The sequence below is a fragment of the Lytechinus pictus genome, chromosome 14 (assembly GCF_037042905.1).
Source record: "Lytechinus pictus isolate F3 Inbred chromosome 14, Lp3.0, whole genome shotgun sequence".
Classification (NCBI taxonomy): Eukaryota; Metazoa; Echinodermata; class Echinoidea; order Temnopleuroida; family Toxopneustidae; genus Lytechinus; species Lytechinus pictus.
In genome coordinates this window covers 11,246,428-11,273,883 of record NC_087258.1, presented here as the reverse complement: position 1 = coordinate 11,273,883, position 27,456 = coordinate 11,246,428, and the positions used below count along the sequence as shown (strand labels likewise).

Here is a 27,456-nt window from a genome sequence, read left to right as displayed (position 1 = left end):
TTCATATCATCATCATCAGCAGCAGCAGCAGCAGCATCATCATCGTCATTATGATCATCATGATCATCATTCATATCATCATCATCATCATCATCATCGTCGTGGTCGTCATCATCATTATTGTTTTTGTTGTTATTACCATCATCATAATTTCTTGTTGTCTTATTTGATTCAGCTGTGTTTTTTTTTCATTATTACTAATATTTCTATTAAATAAATATTTATTTCGCAGACTATAATTCCGATTGCGATTGTCGAAGTGGCGACTCTCCATAGAGCTAGAGATCTCTATGCGACTCTCCTAATTTTTATTAGAGGGCGCTATCATTGTAAAATTTTATTTTCGCGATTTGGGGAATTCCCCGAGACAACCCCAACACTTCGACTTCGAACTTCCAAGTTAGTCAGTGCAAAACGTTCGCGGTAAAGGGAAAAATGGTACATCTGCATTTGTAATTTCAATCGTTTGGATCTGATTTTGATGCATGGAAGACTTTGTAAAGGGATAAAAACGTGACAGCGATTTATCAAACAGATTGAGGTGAATCAATAACGCCGTGTACATTTTCTTGAATTGGTCTCCGCCCACCGGCCATGTTGTAAAATTAATTCCCCATATCGACGCATGACATCCTTTTGCACACGTACACGTATCCAATGGGGATATCACAGTTCTATGATTTAGTCATTCGAACTGCATCGTAGCTAAATAGCTAAATGATGTGTAAGGACATACAGACATAACCTTGCTGCAGTGTGATTGTGATTGTGACCAGACTCTACGGCTTTCTTTTTGCTGCTACTGTGCTAGCTGCTATAGTGCTACATGCTGGTATCTTTCTTGGATTGGTAAGTTGTTTTCAGCCTGGCACCAAGATTCAGGAATCAGGGTCCTGTTTCATAAAAACTTATAGTAACATTAACAAATGCACGATTTCTGTAACAAATTTGCTATCACTGTATCACTATCAGCCAATCAGATTGAAGAATTTTAGTAGCTTTTAACTGCTGTTGCAAATTTGTTATTATAACAAGCTTTATGAAACAGGCCCCTGATCAGTTATCTTTTTTTTTTTTAAGTTTTGGTCACCATTGTTGGGGAAATCTCCCCAAACTAATAACAACAGAAGTGCATTTCACTATTCAAATACTGGATTTGTTTAAGAGAGAGAAAGACGATCCCACTTCATCATTCTGGTGATTGCTAATTGCTTTGCTTTTGTGTATTTAAGTTAACATTTTTTTTTTTCAAGATCTGAAGTACCAGATTAGTTGGGAAGGAGAAAAGGATTCAGGAAGATTTCTACCTGTCTTCTGATGTCTGAAGGCTCCTTCGGAAATCTTGCACAAGGACATCCCTATCTCTGCCAGAATTTTCTTTTTACAAGTATTAATTTAATTATATGGAGATAGAGAACCATCCCAGACTGGAACCCTGAAAAGCATCCTCACCCATTGACCCATTGAAATTAAGCACACCAAAAACTTCAAAAGAATCATACCTTAACCTAGCCTTGAGGACACCGTAATGATATTTTTTAATATTTTGACATATACTTTTCATCACGGAGCCTTGAAACCTTTGCCATACACCCGGATGGATTTCCCTAGGAAATCCATATTTAGAGGGTGAAAAATCAGTTTGTTTTTCTTTATTTAATTTATCTATGACCTTTCATACGCCTAATGCGTATGAAAGGAAACAAATTATTTTAGTATAAATATGTAAAAAATAAGAGGTTTCTTATCAGACCGATCTCGTGTAGATCCCTAAATCCATTTGTAAACACCATGTATACAATACATATACAATAGGCTTGACCCTTGAACCGCTTTGATAAGCGATGTTACAAAATGCCGCTTTGAAGAACAATTTATAGATAAAAATTATTAGTAAACAAATATTAAAATTTAAAATGTGATTATAAATAATTATTTATGATCAAGTTTTAAATTTTATTTTTTTGTTAAATGATAATTTTTATCTATAAATTGTTCTTTAAGACGGCATTTTGTAACATCGCTTATCGAAGGTATGTCATAACGAAGCGGTTCAAGGGTCAAGCCTATTGTATATGCAGTGTTTACAAATGGATCAAGAGATCTACACGAGATCGGTCTGGTAAGAAACCTCAAATTTTTCATATTTATACTAAAATGATTTTAATCCCTTCATACGCCTAATGCGTATAGATAAATGAAATAAAGAAAAACAAACTGATTTCACCCTTGAAATATTGATTTCCTAAGGAAATCCATCCGGGTGTATAGGTCTCGCTTATGCATGTATGGCAAGGGTTTCAAGGCTCCGTGATGAAAAAGAATATGTCAAAATATTTTAAAATATCATCACGGAGTCCTCAAGGCTAACCTTAACCTCATTTGAAGCAAAGCAAAAACTGAAACACAGTTTTCTTGGGTGATTAGGGGTTCACATTACTCCTAACATACCCCCTCCCCCTTCCCACTTGCCCTCTGCCTTGGAAAATAGTTATGAATAAACAAAAGCCAAATGATTAAGACCTTAGGTTGGCAGTCCCTGGAGCAACGAAGGAAAATATCATTCACGTCTTGTCAATCCTGTATAAGATCGACAAAAGCTTAGCTCACTGTCCCACTATAGAGTCAAAACTCATCTCGCCCAAGACGTTCTCACTGCAGGCAACACCAGCTGATCAACTGCAGAACACAGTACAGGGAGTCATCGTTTCTGCCGCGCACCATAAAGGACTGGAACCGACTCCCAGAGGATGCTGTGATGGCAACAATTCTTGACACATTTGTGTCAAGAGTTAGCAAGTAGTGGTGACAGACAAAAAATATTAAAAAATGAAAAAAATATTTTAAAAAAGAGAAGAAAGCAAGCAAATAAAAGGGAGTGATACTAGATCTCTAGCTTGAGACATTGCAGGACAGGTGCCTTCTTCACTGGCCTTATTCAACTTGGCTCATAACCTTTTTATCTTCCTCAGATAATTTTATTTTCAACGTAAAACAAATTTTGGATAAAGAGAACACCTTTTCCTCAAAATTTGTAGTGCTTGACTTTGATCATGCTACTGGAGCCAGGACTTCGAGTGGTTCGAGGACCAGACTGGAAATGGGCTGAGCAAGATGGAGGATGCGGCCATCTTGGTACGGTTGTCCCCTCACAGCCAATAGTTCCAGACAAGCCCTCTATTGAAGTTAGATGGGATCGAGGTCTGAGAGGTGACTACAGGGTCGGGTATCAGGATGCATATGACTTGCGTCTCTATGACAACGGTACAGTTGGTAAGTTACTAGATTTTATTTGTTAATTAAAAGAAAAAGTATAAGATAATTTAGTCTTCAGAGCTGAGTCATCATCATCATAACATGCGTTTAAAGTTTTGTTTATGATGGAGTCACATAGTTAACAAGATATGAATATTATGAATATTATATTTTGTTATGATTCCATTTGTACATGTATGTAAACAGTTGCACATTTCAGTCCTTGACTGCTTGTGATTGTATTTTGATAGTTTTATTGCAATAAAATCCAATATATATAAAGGAAGTCAGACATAAGGCAATAATTCTCGAGTTTGGACCAAATTTCAAATTTCTAACAATTGTCAAAAAATATTCCACAGAGTATGACTGTGCCACCGCAGTGCTTTCCCGCTATTAAGAGTCCCACTAACAGTCCCTTCTGGAACTTCAATGACATTAGAAATTGCCAAATAGGCGATATTGCCCTGTACATGTATTTAAAGTTAAGTTAATGATGGAGTCACATAAAAGTCCTTTCTCAAAATCCAGTGACCTGAGTGAGGAATGGCTAAATAGGCAACAATGTCCCTTTTCCAAAGCTGTTTTAAAGATGAAGTCGCATTGACAAATAAAATCTGAGATGAAAATTGATTTATTTGTCCATCTTCTGATCCAGGTGTGAACCACATTGATGTCAAATGTGATGTCTGCCAGAAATACCCAATCTACGGCATCCGCTGGAAATGCGAGAACATTGAAAAGTACAACCTCTGCTCTGCCTGCTACCATGGGGGCAAAGCCAACCTCTCACATAGTTATCACAGGATTGTCGTTCCAGGAGCAGTAGGGTAGGTTTTCTTGCCATTTTGACTTATCTTGTGGAAGTGAATGTTTTTTTTATTTTTGCATAGTCACCAGGAGAAAAAGATCACAAACGACCTTTAGACCAAGGCCCTGTTGAACAAAAGTCAATTTAGCTCTGCTATAAGTTGAAACTAACTACTATGGTAACTCTGCTCAAAAGTCTATCAAAATGAAACAATCTGTGGCAGTTAAGATTTGATGGCTTAGTTAATATAATAGTATCTTTTATATCCTACATAAACAAAATCTTGTTGCTTCAAATAGCATCACGTGACCAAACATGTTCTACCTATTCTTTTGAAACAAAATGCACATGAAGAAAATTTGCTATTCTGTGACGTCAGTGTTGGAATAGTGCACTGTTCCATCATTGATGTTACAGATCAGGCACTCTCTCGGATGCCAGTCGGCGAGCTGTCTCTCCGCAAGGACTTTCAAGCAGCAAGTCCCATGATGCATCCGCACAGGCACTTGTCTGGTTTCGTTGAGCGTGGTGCTTAGGGATAAGTAAGTCAGTGACCGCAAGTAACCGGACTCTGCAAGCTCAGCGCACAGATTTTAGTTCTAATTTATAAAAAGTATGATATAAAACAAATATACCAGGCATTTCTTTCGAAAGTATAGAGGGAATTATTCATCCTCGGTTGAACTGGTAATATTACTATTTTTCCTACTCTCATCTTTTGAATGAATAATTTATGTACAGTTTGATATTTTTTGGTTATTTTTCAAATCAGGGTCCAGATGGAGAAAAGAAGTTTGAGTGTTCCGGTCGAGGTCAAAGGTCTATTTCCAGGAGCAAAGGTCAGAGTCGGCTCAGATCTTCAGATTCCCAAAGATGATGGTAAATATGAAAATAGTAATAATCAAAATAGGTTGATTTATACAGTGCATTTACTATATGCATATACTGCATTTGATACTTGGTATCATATTATAAAACCCCGTCTGTGACTGAGCTGTTGTATGGGAGTTAAATAAAGCATTCAAGGAATAATTCCTACCGGGTGTCCATTCTACTCACTTGGGTCATTATCATCATCATCATCATCATCATCATCATCATCATCATCATCATCATCATCATCATCATCATCATCATCATCACCACCACTACCACCATCATCACCACCATCATCACATCATCACCATCATCATCATTTTCACCATCATCATCATCATCACCATCATCATCATCATGATCATCATGGTCATGATCATGGTCATCATCACCATCATCATCTTCATCATTATTATCATTATCATCATAATTATCGTCGTCATAATTTTTTGTCATTATCATTATCATTATTATTACTATCATTATAACTTTTATTTTCCATTCCCAGAGAGGTATCGCTACAAGGGCACCCTGAAGAGGCTTGAACACTGGGTTGATGGCTTCCCAAACACCGGAGCCGTAGTGAACTGGCCCCCTGTCCGTCAGGATAGATACAGAGTGGGATATAAAGGGTTTATGGACATCAAGACAAAAGAACCAACAACTGGAGGCATGTGCTACCTTACTCATCTTCCTGTACTTGGTGAGCTTAAGACCCCTATCATTTTTTTTTTTTGGGGGGGGAGGTAGGGTTTACATGTGCAAGTTACAACCAAGCTACAGGTAAACTTGTATCAGTCTGCCTTCCATCAGTTGAAAATGCACCAAAGTCAAAGCAATATTTTGACAAGATTATGAAAAAAGGGTTTATATATCTGTTCTGAATAAAATTTCTCTTAAGTTGAACCGACCTCTCTGGTCCCAAAATATTTGACTTAGACAAAGTTACTTGTAATTATATAGAGGAAAGGGTTAAGACAGTTTGCTTCATGACGAGCTTCCATTATTATAACTTTGCCATTATGTAATTACCATGGTAACATAGCTCAGCAGCCAATCACAAACAAGTTGTCAATGGTAGTTACCATGGGTCTATAAGAAATAGTGGCCTGGAGATTGGTGTATTTGTATTAACAGTGGATGATTATTTTCACTGCCGTTTGCTCTTTGAAAAAGGTTAGCGCGAATATCTTAAGTGTTCAGTTAAGGATTTATGATTTTCCTTTGTGACCAACATGAGTCTCATGATTTTTACAGCCTTTGATTTGTTTAATGATGCAACATCTCATGTCTCCTGTGGTTGATTGCTTACCTCAAGAGTCAATTAATGAATTCCTTTGTATCTGAAAGGTGATTGTTTTTTGTCTCACCTGCAGCAGATTGAGACTATAGGTGCCGCATTTCCTATGCAGCAACGGCAGCGTCAACATGAAATCTTAACCAAGGTTAAGTTTTTGAAATGTCATCATAAATTAGAAAGTATATGAACCTAGTTCATGAAACTTGGACGTAAGGGTAATCAAGTATTACTGAGCATACTGCTTGAGATTCAGGTCACATGACCAAAGTCAAAGGTTTTTCAGGGTCGACAAACTTTGGTCATGTTGGCGGTAATTGTTGAATTGCCATCATAACTTTGAAAGTTTATGGATATAGTTCATGAAACTTGGACATAAGGGTAATGGCATATCACTGAACATCCTGCCTGAGTTTCAGGTCACACGATCAAGGTCAAAGGTCATTTAGGATAAATGAATATAGTGTTTTATTATCATATGAATGCTGTTTTTGTCTCACCTGCATAGCAGAGTGAGACTATAGGCGCTGTTTTTCCGACAGCGGTGATGACGGCGGCGTCAACACCAAATCTTAACCAAAGGTTAAGTTTTTTAAATGATAGCATAACTTAAAAAGTATTTGGACCTAGTTCATAAAACTTGGACATAAGGCCAATGAAGTATTACTGAACATCCTACATGAGTTTCAATTCAAATGATCTAGGTCAAAGGTCATTTAGGGTCAATGAACTTAGACCATGTTGGAGGAATCAACATCAAAATCTTCACCTAAGGTTAAGTTTTTGAAATGTCATCATGACTTAGAAAATATATGGACTGAAACTTGGCCATAAGGGTAATCAAATATTACTGAACATCCTGCTTGAGTTTCAAGTCACATGACCAAGGTCAAAGGTCATTTAGGTCAATGAACTTTGGCCAAGTTGAGGGTATCTGTTGAATTACCATCATAACTTTGACAGTTTATGGATCTGATTCATGAATCTTGGCCATAAGAGTAATCAATTATCACTGGACATCCTGTGCGAGTTTCAGGTCACATGACCCAGCTCAAAGGTCACTTAAGGTAAATGAACTTTGGCCATGTTGGGGGTATTTGTTGAATTGCCATCATAACTATGTAAGTGTATTGGTCTAGTTCATAAAACTTGGACATAAGAGTAATCAAGTATCACTGAACATCTCTTTCAAGTTTCAGGTCACATGATCAAAGTCAAAGGTCATTTAAGGTCAATGAACTTTGGCCATTTGACGGTCTGATAAATTTGACTATTGCCCTTCAGCTGAGAATGTTATATTCTCCTGTTGAGATGGAGTGTGTTGAAGGTCTTGACTGTCACCTTCAACTTTAAATGGTTAAATGGTCGATATTTATACTATTCACTGTTTTTTTTCTATAGGGCATCCTGTTGAGATGGAGTGTCCTGAGTTCTGATGGTTATCACCCTTCAGCTGAGCTGGTTAATATTTATACTATTCACTGGTTCTATCTTATAGGGTATCCTGTTGGGATGGAGTGTGTCGAAGGTCATAGGGTAGGTGATCATGTGACCGTCAACATGGAAGAGGGTCTTCTACGTGAGCTGCAGCAGGGACATGGAGATTGGCAGCCGGGGATGGCCGATGTAAGTTTGTAGTCATTACACCTGGGTAGAGGAAGGCTTGGAGATAAGAAAACATCTTTACAATATGAATGACATGATTTTATGTATACTGAAAAATTGACACAAGTTGGTGTACCATAGCTTGTGTATAACACAGAATCACTCATGTAATTTTTAAAGTATCATCCATGCAGGTATTCTATCTTTTGGGTGAATGGTCACGGCTCAATATTGGAAGAATGCACATTTTGCTTATTTTATAAAAAAAAGTAAAGAATAACATCTTATTTGAGGTTCAATGATTGTAAGAATACTGATATCAAGATTTTAGATAATTGCAAGCCAAAAATTGGTCACAGATCATCGTAAGATGTGCGATGGCCTTCAGACAACAGATTACACCTTTTTATTTTCAAACAGGAGATAGGGCAGACAGGGATCATCCGAGATATTACAAGTAACCAGGACATCAAGGTCTGGTATCAAGATAGAAACAGAATGTGGATATTCCATCCAGCTGCTTTAACAAAGGTATAGATAGTTGTGATGAGGATGGTTGTGATGGTGGTTGTGATGGTGATGAGGACGAGGAGGATGATAGTGACGATGATGATGATGATGGTGGTGGTGGTGGTGATGGTGATGAGGACAAAGAGGATGATAGTGATGGTGATGATGGTGGTGGTGGTGGTGGTGGTGATGATGATGATGATGATGATTACAATAATGATGAGGCCAAAGATGATGATGATGATGATATGATAATGATTATGATGATAATGATGATGATGAAGATGGTGATTACAATAATAATGAAGAGGCCAAAGATGATGATGATGATGGTGGTGGTGGTGATGGTGATGAGGACGAGGAGGATGATAATGATGATGATGATGATGGTGATGGTGATAATGATGGTAATGACAATGATGGTAATGACAATGATGATGAAGATGATTACAATAATGACGAGGCCAAAGATGATGATGATGATTATGATGATGATGATGATCATAATGATAATGATGATGAAGATGATGATTACAATAATAATGAAGAGGCCAAATATGATGATGATCATGAGGATGATGATGGTGATGAGGGTGATGATGATGATGATGATGATCGTGATAATAGTAGTTATGGTAGTGATGATGGAGAAGAAAAAGAAGTTAGATGAGGAGAAAGAAAAGAAAGAGAAAAGTAGAAGTCAATTATCAATTAAGTATATTAATGTTAAGTACACAAAATGCACACTCTTCAATTAATTTCTAATTCTTATTACATTTAGGTTTATCGTAGACCTTCGAGTTTGGTGGAAGTTGATGAATCTGGTGACTTTCGGATTGAGCTCGATAAAAGTGGACAGCGACCCACCGCTCCAAAGGATAGCATCCCCAGTCAAAGAAGAAATGGTGGATCATCAGGTAGGGTCTTAGAATTTGGCCATCCTCGTATGGTATATTGCCATTTGGTCTACACTCACTTTCCATTTGGTCTAGTCCCACATGGTCTAATCCTAGTTCATCTACAACCAGTGCGCCTCTAATCATTTGTTCTAATTGCCATTTATCAATTTTACAATTTTTTTATAATTTCCAGTTAGGCTGTAAACATTCTAGCCTCTTGTTGAGGCCCTGGCGGCTGCTTCCCGAGTGAAGCAAGGGATTTCCTAATTCGCAAAGCGAATTGGGCCTGGTGAGCGCAGCAAGCCAGGGCCTCTTGACATCTGAGCTGAATTATATATTCAGGAGGAATGTCTTCCTAATGAATATACATGAGTCATGAATATTACCGGTCACCTAGTAAACCAATGAAATATCAAAGCTTTTTCATCCGGGGTTCGGAATAATAGTAGTCAACTATTCTGCAGGGGATTCATTTAATTGCGGGACACTAAAGGGGATATAACCAGCAAAATGCTACAAGTAGTGGTACTAGTACTAGCTGTAGCCGTACCAGACCCATCACCTCCCCGAAACTTCCTGGGAGATCGGCCTGGTCAGACTCGAGTCAAGGGGAAGCACCTACTGAACAACTCAACTCCAGCATCCCCTCACTGCACCGCAGAGATCGATAATCGACACATAGTGGAATTGCATGAAAGATTACATTTTCTATATCCTGTGGGTAGATTTACAAAAACATATCGTCCTTTCAGTGCAGATTTAATTTCATCTACTTGCAAATCCTTAAATTGGTCAATATTCAGCATTTTGAGGCATATTCAATGCTCTTTGATATTTCGTTGTCACTCTTCGCCAAGAATCCACGGGTCGCCATTCAAGATTAGCTCATGAATATTCAATATGACGTCAAAGCAGCTCGTGCTCTCATTGGATGATTTTCACCGACCAGTCTTTGGTCGGAATATTGGTAAAAACAATAAAAAACTAAAGAAAGTCGGTGAAATTCGGCTCAGATGTCAAGAGGCCCTGGTTCGCTGCGCTCTGCTTCGCTATATCCCTCGCTTCGCTCGGGAAGCAGCCGCCAGGACCTCGACAAGAGGCTATAAACATTCCATCTCATAGCCTCTTGGGCGAACACCACTTAGTCTATAAGATTAGATAAACTGATTATAAACCACATTTTTCATTTAACAAAGTGCAAAATATAAAGAAGACAAAGTGGAAGTTACACTGTCTGGTTATTAGACTAAAGGACAGTTAGACTAAGGGATGTTTAGAATAAATGGTAATTAGACCAAAATTGGAAGTGGGTCACATAGGGTTAGCCATGATGGTGTTAGACGATCTGAGAATTAGACCATCATAAACCAAGTGGAAATAAACCCTTCAACATATATCAATCTAGTGTATTTGCAAGTCTTAACCCAATGTTTACTGGAACCAGAATCTCCTTATGTAAAGCCTATGAGAATTACAGAATTTGGTAGCCAAAAGGGTAGGATAGCCCTCTTAGTATAATCGTAATTCTCGTAATCTCAGTAATCTCGTAATTCAAAGGTTTAACCGCTGGATTATGGAATGACACCTCTTTCGTCGTTACTGAAACCAAGTCTTGCATAACTTCCGTTGGTAATGAATCAATCTTCATCGCCTGAAAGCCAAGTCTTGTATAACTTTCATTGGCAATGAACCAATCTGTGTCACCTGATTCATCAGAGAGGAAAGTAAAGCTGTCAGTCCTTTTCTGTTGCTTTAACTCACAAGCATACAAAGCAGCTGAATTTTTGTTCTATTAGAGGGAAATCAAGCAGCATCATGTTCAGATAGCGCATGATGGCAGTACACAATATAGTTAATCATTTTGTCTGACTTCATACTTAGTTCACTTCGTGAACATCTCAAACCATCATAATTTGACAGCATTACCCCATTTTATATGAAGTAAAGAATGGTGACATATATTATATTGGAAGGTACATGTACCAAATATATGGGGTTGGACATACATGCTAAATGGAATTACCTATCTACATGTGATATATTAGAGATGTACTGCTGACTCTTTCAAATTTGTATCCTAGGCTATATGAAACATAATTGTCACTTGGGTAATAAACTGCAATATTGTCCTTTCTACTTCTCATGTTTGTGCATGGTGGTCAGATTCCTCCAAGTTCACTGACCAGAGGAGTAATGTCAAGATCCATGAGGTCAGTATGCGGGTCGGTCTGGAGAAGAGTAAGGACCAGTCTGAGGACATAGCCATTGCTGCAGCTCAAGGCAACGAAAAGAATGTCCGAGAGATCCTCAGACGCCGTCCAGAATGGGTATGCCTTAGACACCTTTTTTTTGCTTGTTGGTGAAAGTGAGTGTTGGATAGGGTGAGTAGAGTAAGGTCCAATTTGACGTCATAGCGATTGCTGCAGCACAAGACAACAAAAGGAATGTCTGAGATATTCTCAGAAAGCATCCAGAATGGGTAAGATTAAGATACCTGTTAATTTCTTATTGGTGAAGGTGAGTGCTGAATAGGGCGTGGAGTATAGATCTGGGGAGCGTTTCATCAACATTTTTGTCCGACAAGTTGTCAGATCTGATATCTTTCCTTAATTTTGATTGGCTGAGAGTCACTGTTTCTATGGCAACTGTCGGATAAAAGGGGACTTGTCGGATAAAACGTCCGACAAGTCCTTTCATGAAACGCTCCCCAGTTTGAGGTTAAAGCCATTGCTTCAGCTCAAGGCAACAAAAAGAATGTTCGAGAGATCCTCCGAGGCCATCCAGGATGGGTAAGCTCAAGATACCTGTAAATTTCTTGGTGGTAACGGTGACTGCTGGATAAGGTGTGGAGATACGACAGTAGTTGCTTCTTGATTATTTCCAGTGGCAGTGCTCATTGGAAAACTGGTGATAATTGTATAGGAATTAATGTTTGAAAATTTGAACTAAATACAGCTTTCTGGACAAGATAAGATAGTAGATCAATTGTTAATTGTTCTAATGGTGATTGCTCCTACCTTGAAATCTATGATTAGCATCAGTCATAGAGAATAACAAAGAACAAAAATGGTTGCAGAAGGCTGCGGAATACTGAATAATCACTCCTCTGTTTATGTTTCTGTTACAGTAACTCCTGTAGGAGCTCTGTAGGACAATTTGGCTGGCCGATATAAACAGTTGCATAGAAAAATTTAAGGAATATTTTACGTCCAAGTTAATCAGTCACAGTGGCTGACCTTACGGATGACAGAGATTGCTTTCAGGTCTTTTTGGTGAAAGTGGGGACAGTGGCCAACCAGGGATTCAAACCAACAATCTTGTGATCGTGAGTCGAATGCTCTAACCTCTACACCACAAGGCCCTAATATCATTGTTGTCTCTCCATGCAGGTTAATTCAACGTGTGATGACAAGAGCCCTCTTCAGCTGGCCGTGTATGGAGGTTTCTTGGATGTTGCCAAGCTGTTGATAGCAGCAGGAGCTGATCTAGATGCTACTGATGATGATGGAGACACGGCTCTGATGTTTTCTGTATATGGGTACGTTTCTCTTCGTGATGATTATAGAAGAAAGGAGTGAATCTGTTTTCTCAAAGATGCCAACCCTCCCGATTTCATTTAAGGACTTCCGAAAAAGTCCCCAAACTCGCTCTTACTATAGCCACCCCACCTTAATCCTCTTGAAAACATTTTCAAAGAAAAAAAAAATCATGTAAAAATGCATATTCATTAATGCGTATTCATGTGAACACAGTGGGAACTGTTTTATTTCTTTAAAAATCTCAACTACTGTAAAAAAAAAAGTTCAGATTGCACCAGAGAGCATCTTGCAACCCTGGTCACAAGGGTCTTGCACTCCACATGTAAGTCCTCCCTAATTCTTATTTCCAAAAATTTGCATTGCTGCTTTCTTAAAGTCAGTCAGTAGTCCAAAGTTTTTATCCAGTTTTATATATAGCCCCTGTTGGCTGTAGTAGGCCTTTCGAAATTTAATTATGTATTTGATATTTAATCAGGTTATCAAAGGCATATTTATTTTGAAATCCAATTTTAATTTGTTTTCAATTTCGAGCGAAGAAAATCGGCCCCGAAATAAGAAAACTATTAGAGAGAAATAGAAATTACTGCATGCGATGGCGAGTTAGAATCGGCATGCTGCGTATGTAATTACGGTTTAGTTTTTTTCGGACCCATCGAGGTCAAGAAACAAAAGTCATGTTTAGATACTTAAATAACTGGCCCAGGTTTTGCCTCATGCATGAAGTAAACTTGATATACTGCAACTCAATAATGGAAATAAACTATCTTAAGATTTCAGTGGTTTTAAACAGACAATTCACATCTTGTAACTTAAAGGACAAGTCCACCCCAACAAAAAGTTGATTTGAATAAAAAGAGAAAAATCCAACAAGCATAACACTGAAAATTTCATCAAAATCGGATGTAAAATAAGAAAGTTATGACTTTCTAAATTTTCACTTAATTTCACAAAACAGTTATGTGCACATCCTGGTCGGTATGCAAATGAAAAAAATGATGATGTCATCCACTCACTATTTCTTTTGTATTTTATTATATGAAATATGAAATATTATAATTTTCTCCTCATTGTCAAGTGATACAACAATTAATTCCTCCCTGAACATGTGGAATTAGCATTGTTTAATACTATATGGTTCAGTCAAGTTGGTCCTTATTGTCAAATCTATAATAAAAGAAATATTGTATAATTCAAATAATAAAAAACAAAAGAAATAGTGAGTGATGGACGTCATCGACTGAGTCACCAAGTTGTGCATATCTCTGTTTTGTGAAATATAAGCGAAACTTTAAAATGTCATAACTTTCTTATTTTACATCCGATTTTGATGAAATTTTCAGCACTATGCTAGTTTGATTTTTCTCTAATAATTCAAGTCAGCATTTTCCTGGGGTGGACTTGACCTTTAAATTCCTCTAGACTTTATAGACCACCTCTTTTCCATAGGCAACTGGTTTACAAAGTATATAAGTATGACATATTGCAAACTTTTTACTTCCTGATACTATTTCTTCAGCACTTTGGCCCATATAAATCAATTTCAATCTTTGACACACTGAGAAAACAAATTTCAAACCCTCATTGTTGTTATCAGAAAGATATTCAGTTATTATTGATGTGTCTCAATTTTTTTCCTTCAAAATGCTTGTCAACTTTATTTAGTTTATCTGCTTTACCGTATTCTCTATATCTTTAGACAAACTTTCTAGTAAATGTAACTCTTACCTCCCTTCTCTTTGTTCTTAGTTTTTTCTTTTCAATTTTCTTTCTTTAAAGGGGAAGTTCATCCTGACAGAAATTATATTGTAAAAAAATATATTAAAATTATTGCCTAAGGTTTGAGAAAAATCCATCAAAGATTTGAAAAGTTATTGGAATTTTAATTATTTGATTTGTGATGTCATATGCGAGCAGGTTTACTACATATCATATGGTAAAAATTCAATGAAATGTTATTTTCTCAGAAAATCTCAGAAAATTATTTTTACTGAACCTTTAGTATATCAATAGATAAAATCATTTCACACCCATTCTTATAAAGAAAACAAAAATAAATCATCACGAATCATTATAAAATTGAAATTTATACATTTTATATCACATAACATTTATGACGTCACAAATCCAAAATTTGAAATTCTGAAAACTTAATGTTTAATGGATTTTTCTCAAACCTTCACCAATACTTTTTCTGATTTTTTTTCTGCTAATTTTACAACAAACTTTTCTTCAGGGTTAACTTCCCCTTTAATGCACCATGAGCATCTACTCCTGATGGACACTGATGTACAACAAATGTTCATATTTTTTATCATTATTATTATTTTTATCTTTTCAGTAACCATCCAGAGATCGTCAAGTTTCTTCTTCAGAAAGAAGCAAATGTGAATATTGTAAACAACGAGAGGCGCTCAGCCCTACACCAGGCGGTTACGAGAAGCTACATAGAATGTATTAAAATCCTCTTGGATTACAATATCAATTTGAATATACAGGTATGTTTTTTTTTACTGTCCTATAATATAAAAAAAAGTGACATGGTACATTCTGTCATCCCCATCAGTGTTGAGTCCTAATAGAATTATTATCGCAGTTTCAAATTACATTGCAAATAGCTGTCAATGATATCATGAACTTCAAAATTCTGAAAATATGTATATAATTTTCTTTATTATCAATATTTTTTAAATTCACTCTAATACTTTTTATAATTTTCTGATTCAATACATGATAATATATTCCCTGTTATATTTATTTCACGTCATGAATAGACCAAGCTCCAAATAATTCCTGGAATAATTGAAATGAAAATATTTTCATTCGAACGGGCCAACCCAGCTTTAAGAAATATCTTGGGGCCATTTCATAAAGTCTTTCGTAAGTTAAGAGCGACTTTAAGAACAACTGGTGACCCTTTTTTGTGGTAAATGATATTGACCATTAAATGTTCATTGGTGATTATTTAGAGCGTAAGAAAGGTTCACCAGTCGCTCTTAACTTACGAACACCTTTATGAAACACCCACCTGAATCGCTAATAAAGAGAACAGGTCAAATCGTTCCTGGTCTTGGGTCTTGACTTGTATCGTTTTAATTTTCATGGATTCAAAATTGTTGATGAATAACAAATATTGATAGGAAGTAGGAAATTGTGGTTATTTTCATATACATTGTCATGAAGATATGAGAATACTGGGGGGAGGGGGAGCGGTTGGGGGGGTTGGGATGACTCTCTGAATTACCTTCGATGCAAACACATCCAGAATCAAAAGGGTCAACTAAAAGTGTTACAAACGTATTCCTTAAAGAAGCAGTGTTTTTGAAATAATAATAGTGAAATTCTGCTTTTATGTGAAAGCGTTTTACAGAGATATTATTACCCTAGTCATTGGACTCTTGCTTTAGAGCATTAATCAGCATTAGGTTATGATTTGTAAATCATGCAGGATAACTTTGGTGATACAGCTCTTCACGATGCTATCAGCGGTCAAAGCAAGTCGATTCTATCTCTTCTCTTGACCAAAGGGGGCATAAACTTCAGACTGAGTAACAAGCGAGAGTTTAACACTCTTCAATGGGCAGCCATGAAAGGGAATATCAAGTGAGTATGTTTGCTAGTTGGTCAGTTGAGTTGGTTTGTGAAAATTGGTTTCAGAATGACAGGTCGAGAGAGAGCAAATTTTGATTCCACTCTCTTTCTTTCCTGAAAGATTTTTGATCCATGCATTCTATTTGCTGTTGGATGTGTGGGGCTTTTCATGCTACACCTGATTCATCCATGAGATGAATTTGCTGGTAGTTTTTGTCTCGCCTGCATAGCAGAGCGAGACTATAGGCGCCGCTTTTCCGACGGCGGCGGCGTCAACATCAAATCTTAACCTAAGGTTAAGTTTTTAAAATGACATCATAACTTAGAAAGTATATGGACCTAGTTCATGAAACTTGGACATAAGGTTTATCAAGTATTACTGAACATCCTGCCTGAGTTTCAGGTCACATGACTAAGGTCAAAGGTCATTTAGGGTCAATGAACTTAGACCATGTTGGGAGAATTATTTTCAAAATCTTAACCGAAGGTTAAGTTTTTGAAATGACATCATAACTTAGAAAGTATATGGACCTAGTTCATGAAACTTGGGCATAAGGTTAATCAAGTATTAGTGAACATCCTGCTCGAGTTTCAGGTCACATGACCAAAGTCAAAGGTCATTTAGGGTCAATGAACTTTGGTTAAGTTGGGGGTATTTGTTGAATTACTATCATAACTTTGAAAACGTATGGATCTAGTTCATGAAACTTGGACATAAGGTTAATCAAGTATTAGTGAATATCCTTCCTGAGTTTCAGGTCACATGATCAAGGTCAATGGTCATTTAGGGTCAATGAACTTTGGCCAAGTTGGGGGTATTTGTTGAATTACCTTCATAACTTTCAAAATTTATGGATCTAGTTCATGAAAATTTGACATTAGGTTAATCAAGTACCACTGAATATCCTGTGCGAGTTTCAGGTCACATGACCATGGTCAATGGTCATTTAAGGTCAATGAACTTTGGCCGTGTTGGGGGTCTTTGTTAAATTACCATCCTAACTCTGAAGTTTGTGGATCTATTTCATAAAACTTGGGATATAAGAGTAATCAAGTATCACTGAACATCCCCTGTGAGTTTCAGGTCACAAAACCAAGGTCAAAGGTCAGTTAAGGTCAATAAACTTAGGCCATTTTGGGATAATTGTTGAATTGCCATCATACACGTAACTTTGAAAGCTTATGGATAGAGTGAATGAAATGTGGACATGGGTGTAGTTGACAAGTCTTAAGTCACCGTTCAAATGTCATCTATGGTCAATGAACGTGGTATTATGTCATTATATGAATGGTGTTTTTGTGAATGATTATCTTACAGTAGTTTTCAAAGTTAGCACTGCTGCTATATTAAATCGCGTAATGCAGGCGAGACTGCCAGAGGCGTTCCACTTGTTATGATGATAATATTGTAGAGAATGATAATGATGATGATGGTTATAATGATTGTCATGATGATGATAATGATGATGATAGTTGATGTAATAATTGTTATAATAATGATGACGATGATGATGTTGAGGGTGATGATGGTAATTGTGGTGGTTATGATGATGATGATGATCCATAAAATATGTACGTCTGACCCCATGTTTGTGGGACCATCATGAAATTATCTGTCTCTGATTTCTTGTTCTTTTGACATTTTGTAATGCTCTCAAATGATCATGACTTGGTCAGTTTATGAAGTGAATTAAAACTTGAAAAAAATGGGTGTCGGATGCACAAAAATGTTGATTATTTTACGGAATTGCCCTTATGCTGATGAAGATGGAGTAATCATAAACATGTTTTACGTATCACAGCCACAGATTAAAAAGAATAGAACAATGTTTTAGATAAACACACAATGAGCCATGTAAATAAGCCATACAAGTCTACTCGTCTACTTCTATACTGATTCTTGGTAATGTCATTTTTGGTGAAGGGTGAGCATTCATCGCATCATGCTCCATCGGTTTGCAATTTTTCTAATATCTGAAAAAATAAGAAGTAATAAGTAATAATAATGAGTAAGAAATGATTTTTCATTCTTTTTAATTACAGTGCCGTCACAAAGATTTTAGCCATAGAGAAAGAACTGGCAGGTATCCGTAACATCGATGGACAAACCGCCCTTCACATTGCCGCAAGAAATAATTTTGAGGATATTGTTAGAATATTGATTGTCCAGGTTTGTATTCAGATGAAAATTTTTATAGTTCTTTCAGTTTGTGTCCTCTTGATCGACTGGCAGAGGATTTGATTTTCAGATAGTCCTAACACTAACCAAGGGATCGATGATTTCCAAGCATACCGTACATGCACTAGTACTGCACTGTGGAGCGTTGTGGCCCAGTGGATTAGTCTTCGGACTTTGAAACAGAGGGTCATGGGTTCGAATCCCAGCCATGGCGTAATTTCCTTCGGCAAGAAACTGATCCACAATGTGCTGCACTCAACCCAGGTGAGGTAAATGGGTACCGGTAGGAAGTAATTCCTTAAAAATCTGTGTGCGCTACGCCTAGCTTAGCCGGGTAATATAGGAGCGCCTTGAGCACCTAACAAGGTGGATATGTGCGCAGTATAAATACCCTATATTATTATTATTAGTATTCAATCTATTTGGAGAACTTTCCAAAGTATTAAGAAATAGGGAATTTATCTTCATTTCAGACCTTTCTTATTTCCAGGGCTTGTCTGTTGTCAGTATTTTTTTAAATCAATCTGTTGACTATATGCGACAATGGATGGACTAGTATTCAACCTAGTGATGATGATAGATAGCGAATCTCTCAAATGGTGTAGAGTGCTCAACTAGTTCTAGATCCCTCGGCGTGATTCTACAGAGAATCGTTAAACACAGTTTATCTTTTCTGGAATCGAAAAACCGTATCGCCCTTAAACCAACCTGTTTCTGCACACTGAATAATCCAACTAACTCACATTCTGCGTTGCAAATAAACGGATTAACACGGCAATAACCATCTCCTAGAGGTGGTTATTCCTAGAGGTGGTTATGAGAAACCGTATTTTGCGCGATGCGGTTTATCAATAAACCACATATCTCGTCTGTTTCTACAGGGAAGTTTTCCAGAATTCTGGATACTTACTCGATTCTCCGTCAAAACACGCCGAAGTCATTCAGTCTCTGGCTTTGACTAATTCTCTGTTCGGTCTCATCCCAAATGGTCTAGTTCATAGTCGGATAGGGCAAAGGCAGAGATAGTGCCATCTTTCATCACTCGGTTGAGTACTATTGTTGGCAGGTTGAACACTAGTGCAAAAAGCCATTGCCACAAAATTCGATCGCCCGCGCATACAGTCGACAGATTAATAACGACAATACTGACAACATGCAGACAACTCTGAATTTTCTCTTGGAAATATGAAATGTTTGAAATTAGGGTCCCTATTTTTATATATTTGAGGATGTTTTTCATATGGGTTGAGTACTACTGCATGTGCAGTAGCTTTACAGTTGACCTCTCCATGTCCAACATTAATATCTTATTTTCAGCTACAAATAATTTATGATTCATCTAAATTTCAAATGTATGATTAAGATATATACACGTTGTATTTACTTTATCTTTGTTTCTTACTTTGATTGTTTATCATGATTGTATTTCTATGGATTTTTTTATTGTTCTATTGGAAATGAGAAAAAATATAAACTGAAACCATGATGGCTAAACCCAATTGATAAAATAAGTTAACATGAATTGATATCATTTTCAAGAAATTACTCAGATTGTTCACTATTCAATCATTTTTCCTGTGGATATCACTACAACTCATACTTTCATACAACTTTCATGTATTAGAATGGAAATGATGTGAATCTGAAAATGTTTCCTAATCACTTTTTGATATAAATGTAAACTCAAAACTATAGTACTGAAATGACCACTTTTTTTCCCATTATTTTGGGGGTATTCTGATATAACCCAAGACTAAACAAACAATTTAGTCTAGGTTTAATCTAAATTCTTCAATATTCATGGCAAAGATAATTTACCAGATGATTTATTGTATTTCATTCTGTACCCCTTTAACCATATTCTCAATTTACAATGCAATCAATTTTGGACAACTCTTTGTCAGAGCATTAATATGATTTTTACCTGGTGAATGAGTTGACAACTTGCAATAAATAGCAGTGTGGTCTGTTGAAACTTGGAATCGATTACAAGTCAAATTGAGGTTGCCAAGTCAATCATAATCCTTGCAATTAATTATCAATTTACTATTGATTGCTGGTGTGCTTGTTGCATCATCAACAAGTATAAATTGATTTGTTTTATTTAAAATTGATCTGTAACTTTTAAATATGCAACTGAAATTTGCAATTGATTGCAAATATTTTCTGTAATGATTTCAATTCGTCTTTAGAATCATCAGACCTTTCACACGCTTACTGTAAAACTATATATTTTTTTCTCTCTCTCTCTTACTCTTTCTTTTCTTGTAACATATTGATATTAAAACAAGTTGACAAATACTTATAACTTTATTAATAGGGAAACTATAAATTACAAGCTCTGCTTTTTAAATAGTTTGCCCTTCATATTCTCATCTTATTGATATATCTGTCTCCAATCCAAACGTTCAATTGTATAACATTTGTCTGATTTATTATGAATTATGGTGATGTATTGTATTATTTTATTATCAATGATTTACAGTCTTTCGATGGACGTTACATTGTATTTGATATTTTATGAGATATGAAAATAAACCAAACTGAACTGAAAAAAACAACTGTGATTTGAATTCAAATTCCCGAGCAAAGGCGATATGTGTCCTTGGTGACTTGTCAATCTTAGCACTGCATTGCAAATGCAAACTACAATGAGTGCATGACAATCGTCAAATCGTGAAACTTAACTCGAATTCACCTCCAGAGTAGACTTTGAATTTGTGATTGTGATTTGCGTTCGTGATTCTAATCATGTTCTAGTTTGATTTCACACGTGCTAAAAATTTGTCATTAGCCTTATTTTTCAGTGGAATCATTCAAATTACGATTTTTTTTTACCGTGTGAAAGGGTGACTAGTATAACTAAATTATGGTTATAAGAATAGAACCCAATCCATTTTCTCCATCCAGGGGGAGTGCAGTGTAGATGAATACACCGTGGACAAGCAAACTCCTCTCCTATTGGCTGTGGGGGCGGGTCATGTCGAAACCGTCGAGGTGCTTCTGAAGCTTTGGGCTGACGTCAACTTACCTGATGCCGACGGAGACACCAGCTTGCACGTCGCTCTCTTGAGGCAGGTCATATTCCAGGATGTCACAGAAACCATACTCATACAAAAGGTCAGTAAACTTATTTAGGAGATAATGGAGTAGAAATTAAATGTGAATTTTATGCTTTGATATCTGATTCAAATCAGCAACAAAGTGGGCATATACAATATCATATATATTTCAATCAAAGTTAGCATTTATGATTTTGTCAATTAGTTTTAATCATGTATATCTACTTTACCTTCTCTTTGGGCATTATCATTTTTATCTACTCAGTAAGAAGAATCTGATAATTATTGGCAAAATGAACAAATTTTGTGTGGTAAAAATAAAGCTAAATTTGTTTATGTCAGTGAGCATTACCTTTGATTTTTTTTTTTGTTCATTATGAAAGACAAACATGTATTACTTCCAACCCCTGTATGTGGGATCATTCTTGAAATATTAAATGCTTTAAAATATCATGATCTTGATTTGGGCAGTTCATGAAGTAAAATAATAATGGGGAAAAATGAGGGTCGAATATACGAAAAAAGTTATTTCATAGAATTGTCCTTCAGAGTTTTTCTCTGTTTCTCTTATTTTTCTTTCTTTTAGATCAAAGACAGGATTCCCGATCAGTCCGTGGCGACATCTGGCCTTGCTTTGGCCTGTCTTCTAGTTGAATACAGAGCTGACCTTGGTCACGTGAACAACAAAGGTCAAACTCCCCTTGACATAGTCCCAGATACCAAGATTCATGCGGTGCTCAAGAGCTTTGTCACAGATGGAGGGTGGGTCAGAGAAGTATCAGAGTAGTTCTTTCTTTATCAAGAAAATAAGGATCATTGTACAACAGTCATATGATATGCACTTCCAGGAAGGGTTTATTTCTGATGGTGAATTCAGCAAGTCAGCCATGTTTCATTGAGAAATGTGCACCTTTTTCTGTTTCTAAGCAAATAATCATTTTTGGTTTATGAAGATGAGAATTTCAGCTTCAGGAAGATAGGTACATACATGTCGGAACAGATAATTTTTCCTATCAATGTCACCGATTAAATTGTTTTAGCTTACCACGCATTTAGAGTAAATGGGAAGTCATGTTACATCATAGAGTTGCCAATTTGTTGTTTGAGCAATCAGTTCGTCAAACATTCATAAATTTATGACATGTTTTCTGCTTTGTTAGCGTGTGTTGGTGTCATTTTTCTAAATTTCTGATTTCTTCAAAGGAGTCCTGGTCAGCAAATTGCCACAGTCTTTCCTGCTTCTGTGTCGCCTCATCATCCAAAAGATGGCTCGGGTGAAACACAGCGAGAGCGAGAACAACGAGAAAAAATAGAGTATTATGAACTTCAGCATAGATCACGCCTAGGTGAGGAGGGTCGAGATAACCGGCTTGTGGATACGGGGACCAGTGGACTTGGAGAGAATCTGGATCGGGGTTCCGGAGTTGTAGATCACCAGGAACTCCTACAGAAGGGTGATGATGGTGAAGCAAGCGGGAGGCAGGACCATGTCCAGATGCAGCGGGATAAAGAGAGGCAGTTCCGTCTTGCTCCATCCTGGAGTATGCCTGGGAGTGAAGATGTTGGCAAATCTACTGTTGCTCCTGAACATCGTCCAAGCGATGAGGTTGGCAGTGAGACTCCAGTACATATTGCCAAGCAGCAGATGGAAGAGATGCTGATTTGGGGGGATCATGAAGCAGACCGACATCGCAAGGATAACCGAGGACATAGACCGGAGCATATCCTCAAGCAAGAGAAGCAGCTTTTGGCCGATCGTCAAGCACTTCCTGACCCTGATAGAGTAACTCCAGGGCAGTTTCATGCTCCTAATCGCATCCCAGAACAGGATCTAGATCACATCGAAATGCAAGCGAGAAAAGAATGTCAGTTCGAAGCCATAGCACAGGCTCCGTCCCGAGTAGGTCAAGACAGACCAATCCATCGTCCCATCCCACGTCTTGACCTAACTCCTCAACGATCACCTCGTCAGGATCCATCCTCGGATGCCTCACCTTCACCCATAACATACCGGTCAACCCCTACTCCTACCACCATGACTCCCAATCTACAACAATGTCGGCTGGGCTGTGGTAACATCGCCGATGGTCAGTTCAAACCTTGCGACCATACCATCGTCTGTGAGAACTGCGCTATGTGCTTCCAGCTATGCCCTGAAGCCAAGTGCAGGGTAAGCAAATATATCGCTAAAATATCCAATCTTCAAAGGGTTAATTGGAGTTTGTTTTTATGTCATACGGTATTACCTCTAAAGTGAATGTGATATGTATCCCCCGAATAACATCATATTGCCTGATGCTAACCAAAAAGTGATATAAACACAATGATGGAAAATAATCAGATTATTTGAAATAAATATCATATCTTTGATCAACAGTAATCGACTCCAGGCAGGGTAAACCCTAAATAAGTGAAATCATTCAATTCTCTAATAAATGACTTGCACATTTAAAAAAAGAGCTATTGTAGTGATGGAGTTGAGTTTATGAATCCAAGGCCCAAAAATACAAAGATCTGAGATGGATTGAAAATATGAAATATCTATACTGATTGGGTCTTGAGAGGGGTCTGAACTACAGTAACTGCACATTCAACAATTGTCTCGTTTGGCCATTGCCCCATAGATATCAATTGCAAATTTTTTTGTTACAGAGACCTCATGGCTGCATAGAATCCTATTCATTTATATTTTATTTCAAAATGATAGATTTTGTAAATCGAATGTGCAACCATAGGCATTTAAGACTGCAAATAACTTAATTTTATGTCGTTTTTATTTTCTGTTACAAAAGCCCTTCCTTTGGTTTATATACTCTGTACCTTCTCTATTTTACCTTTCATCAAAATTAGCAAAAAGTGGAGTCTGTTTTGAAGCTGAGCCGGCAATTTCCAGTATTTTCCAATACTGATCCTGGTATGGGCCAACAAACACCGAAAACTGGAGGTAATTTTTTTTTATTTGACATGTTTTTTTTTTTCCAAGGCACCAAGGCATCCCTTCCCAGACCTCCCTATCCCTTCTGACCCTCCCAAACTGATTAATGTACAAGTATCAGACTCAGTACTAATCTTAAATTGTAGCTAAGTAATCTTAGACTCCACCTTGCCCTTTATCTTTTGGTCTACAGAGATTTTTGTTTTAAATGTCTTCCCCTTTTCAAGGCAAATCACAGAAGATTATTTTCAAACTGGGTTATTACCCAGGGAGCGGAAGGGGTGTAGTAGTTGTCTCAAGGGCTAATTGTTCCTGGGGAATAGTCATCTCAGGATGGCCATTGCCTTTGGGGTTCCCTGGAGTATTTCAAATCCATCATGAAAGTGTCATTTTGGGGATGTTAGTTGTTAGGGGTAAATATTTTGAGGGGTGGAAGTCACATGCAGGGTTTATTTTCTTGGGGTGATTGTCCTGGTGCCCATGATAATTATCCCAAGAGGATGGCTTTCAAGGGGGTATGTAAACAGGGTGTAATTTCAGGAGAGTAATTCTGAAAACTATAATGAAATTGTCATTTTGAGGATGATAGTTGTCGGGGGTAAATATCTTGAGGGATGGGAGTCGTATAGAGGGTTTATTTTCTTGGGGTGTTTGTCCAGTGTTGATTGTCCTGGTGCCCATGATGATTATCCCAAGAGGATGGTTGTCCAAGGGGTATTTACACAGGGTGAATTGTCCAGAGATTATTTCTGAGAACTATAATGAAATTGTAATTTCGGGGATGATAGTTACCAGGTTTAGATATCTTAAGGGGTGGTAGTCATATAGAGAGTTTATTTTCTGGAGGTGATTGTCCTGAGGCTAATTGTCTTGGTTGGACAAATAGTTGTCAGGGGTAAATATCTGGAAGGATGGTAGTTGTCCAGAGGCTGAAATTCCTTCGGGTGATTGTCTAAGGGGTAGTTTTCCTGGGGACAATTGTCCAGGTGCCCCGGATACTTATCCCAAAACTGTTGCCCAGGGGTTACTTTTACATGTGTAGTTGTTTGAGGTTTTGATTGTCATCAGTTGTAAAAAACCACAATATGGCAATGTACCATACTCCATGGATAATTATGAAACATTCTCAAGCAATGTTCACATCCTACTTTTTAAGCTATCAAGACTAACAAATTTGAAGATGAGGTATAAAATATTGTTTAGAAATGACATTCTTTGACTCTTTCACTGAGACCTTTATGAGTTGGATCATAAGGGTAATGCCTAAAGGATGTGTTTTTATAGCATTTAAAGGCAGATTTAAAAAAAATATTATGAAACACTTTAATCTTCCAATCGTTTACAATATTGTGATCTAGGCAGAATGTCACGAACCCAATTTCCTCTATTCATTGAAGTTTAATGTCATGATATTCCAATAGTATCACATGGTTTAGTCTCTGGACTTTAAAACAGAGGGTCGTGGGTTCGATTCCAAGCCATGTCATAATTTCCTTCAGCAAGAATTTGATCCTGTGCTGCACTCAACCCAGGTGAGGTTAATGAGTACCAGGAGGAAGTAATTCCTCAAAAAGCTATGAGCACCAGAATTGGTAAACTAGCTTAGCCTTGGTAATACAAGAGCACCTTGAGCAAATAAAAATGTAGATTTGTGTGCTATACAAAAACCCTATATTTTTTATTATTATTTTGATTATAATATCATGCAGCCCTAGTTCTTTAGTCTTGAGTGTGAGCGCCATTTAATGCCTGTATTCTCTATTTCGCTCTACAGCAGTTGCTGCAAAGGGCGCAACGGGAGATCATCCATCGGGGGCAAGGAGAAAAATCTTTGAGCCAGACAGCGAGCTTACCAAGTCTATTCTTATCCAGAAGAATCAGAAGTTGGAGGATGAGATGCTGTGTCCAGTCTGCATCGATCGGAGGAGGGAACTTGTCTTCTTGTGTGGACATTCGCTCTGTGAAGATTGCTCCGACTCCATTGATGATTGTCCATTATGTAGACTTCCCATCACAAAGAGAATTAAGATGTATTGATGGAACTATTGCTCTGCGAATAATATGTTATATAATGTCCTTACTGGGTGTTTTTTGTGATGATTATCTTCCATATTGTGCTTGCTCATTTCACACTGGTCAATAATTGTTCCAGGTTTTCTAGTTTACTTTGATGATAAATATAGTCACTGGCATTACTCATGAAATGTGGGCCCCCATTTCATAAAGACTTACCATTATGGTGACTACTGCAGAAACCCTGGTATTATACAATACTGCATCATCAACTACTACGTCATCTATGACGATGCAGCTTGTAGCCTCGAAGTGAATAGTTACCAAAAACAAGTAAAATTTCACAATTGAGATAATAATAATAATGATATAAGATTTGTATAGCGCACATATCCACCTTGCTAGATGCTCAAGGCGCTCCTATATTACCCCGGCTAAGCTAGTCTACCGATTCCGGAGAAAGAAAATAAGTTCTCTCAAACTGTGATATGGATTGGCTGCTTAGCCCTGTTGCCATGGTAATTACCGTAGTTGTCAGTCTTTGTGAAATGAGGCCTTGGTCGAGACTAGTTGGTGAAGCACTGCAGTGCATTCCAACTAGAAACAACAACACATGTATATTAGGAATAGCAATACTGGCTTCAATGAGTCACAATTCAGCCTTAACTGGGTTCCAAAAGAAACTGATCAAACTTTTACAAGGGCACTGCGAAAATTCCATTCAGTCAAAATGAACAGTATTTCTACACAGGCTTGCTCCAGTAATCTTTTTGAAGCACATAGCAGTAATTAAGAGATTGGCTCAATCACAGAGAGGCTATAGCCCCTCACATCAAGTGGTTTCTATATCCAAAGTCACAAAATGGCAAAAGGAAAACCATTGAAAA

General features: G+C 37.3%; 1 protein-coding gene across 2 annotated transcripts; it reads left to right on the top strand.

The window, feature by feature from the left end:
- The first annotated feature begins 364 nt into the window (after positions 1 to 364).
- On the top strand, positions 365 to 26,914 carry LOC129276640 (E3 ubiquitin-protein ligase MIB2-like). Of its 2 annotated transcripts, none has more exons than XM_064109408.1 (18): positions 365 to 849; positions 2,973 to 3,273; positions 3,914 to 4,085; positions 4,839 to 4,945; positions 5,451 to 5,645; positions 7,738 to 7,865; positions 8,265 to 8,375; positions 9,136 to 9,271; positions 11,417 to 11,580; positions 12,643 to 12,791; positions 15,131 to 15,287; positions 16,238 to 16,392; positions 18,424 to 18,550; positions 21,470 to 21,679; positions 22,208 to 22,383; positions 22,825 to 23,791; positions 24,472 to 24,565; positions 26,334 to 26,914. In XM_064109408.1, exons 2-18 carry the CDS (start codon positions 3,054 to 3,056, stop codon positions 26,591 to 26,593), a joined length of 3,528 nt encoding a protein of 1,175 aa, XP_063965478.1. In that variant the 5' UTR covers positions 365 to 849; positions 2,973 to 3,053; the 3' UTR covers positions 26,594 to 26,914. The 2 variants fall into 2 exon arrangements, with proteins under 2 accessions (XP_063965478.1, XP_063965477.1); XM_064109407.1 differs by having other exon boundaries at positions 26,331 to 26,690.
- Positions 26,915 to 27,456: the final 542 nt, after the last annotated feature.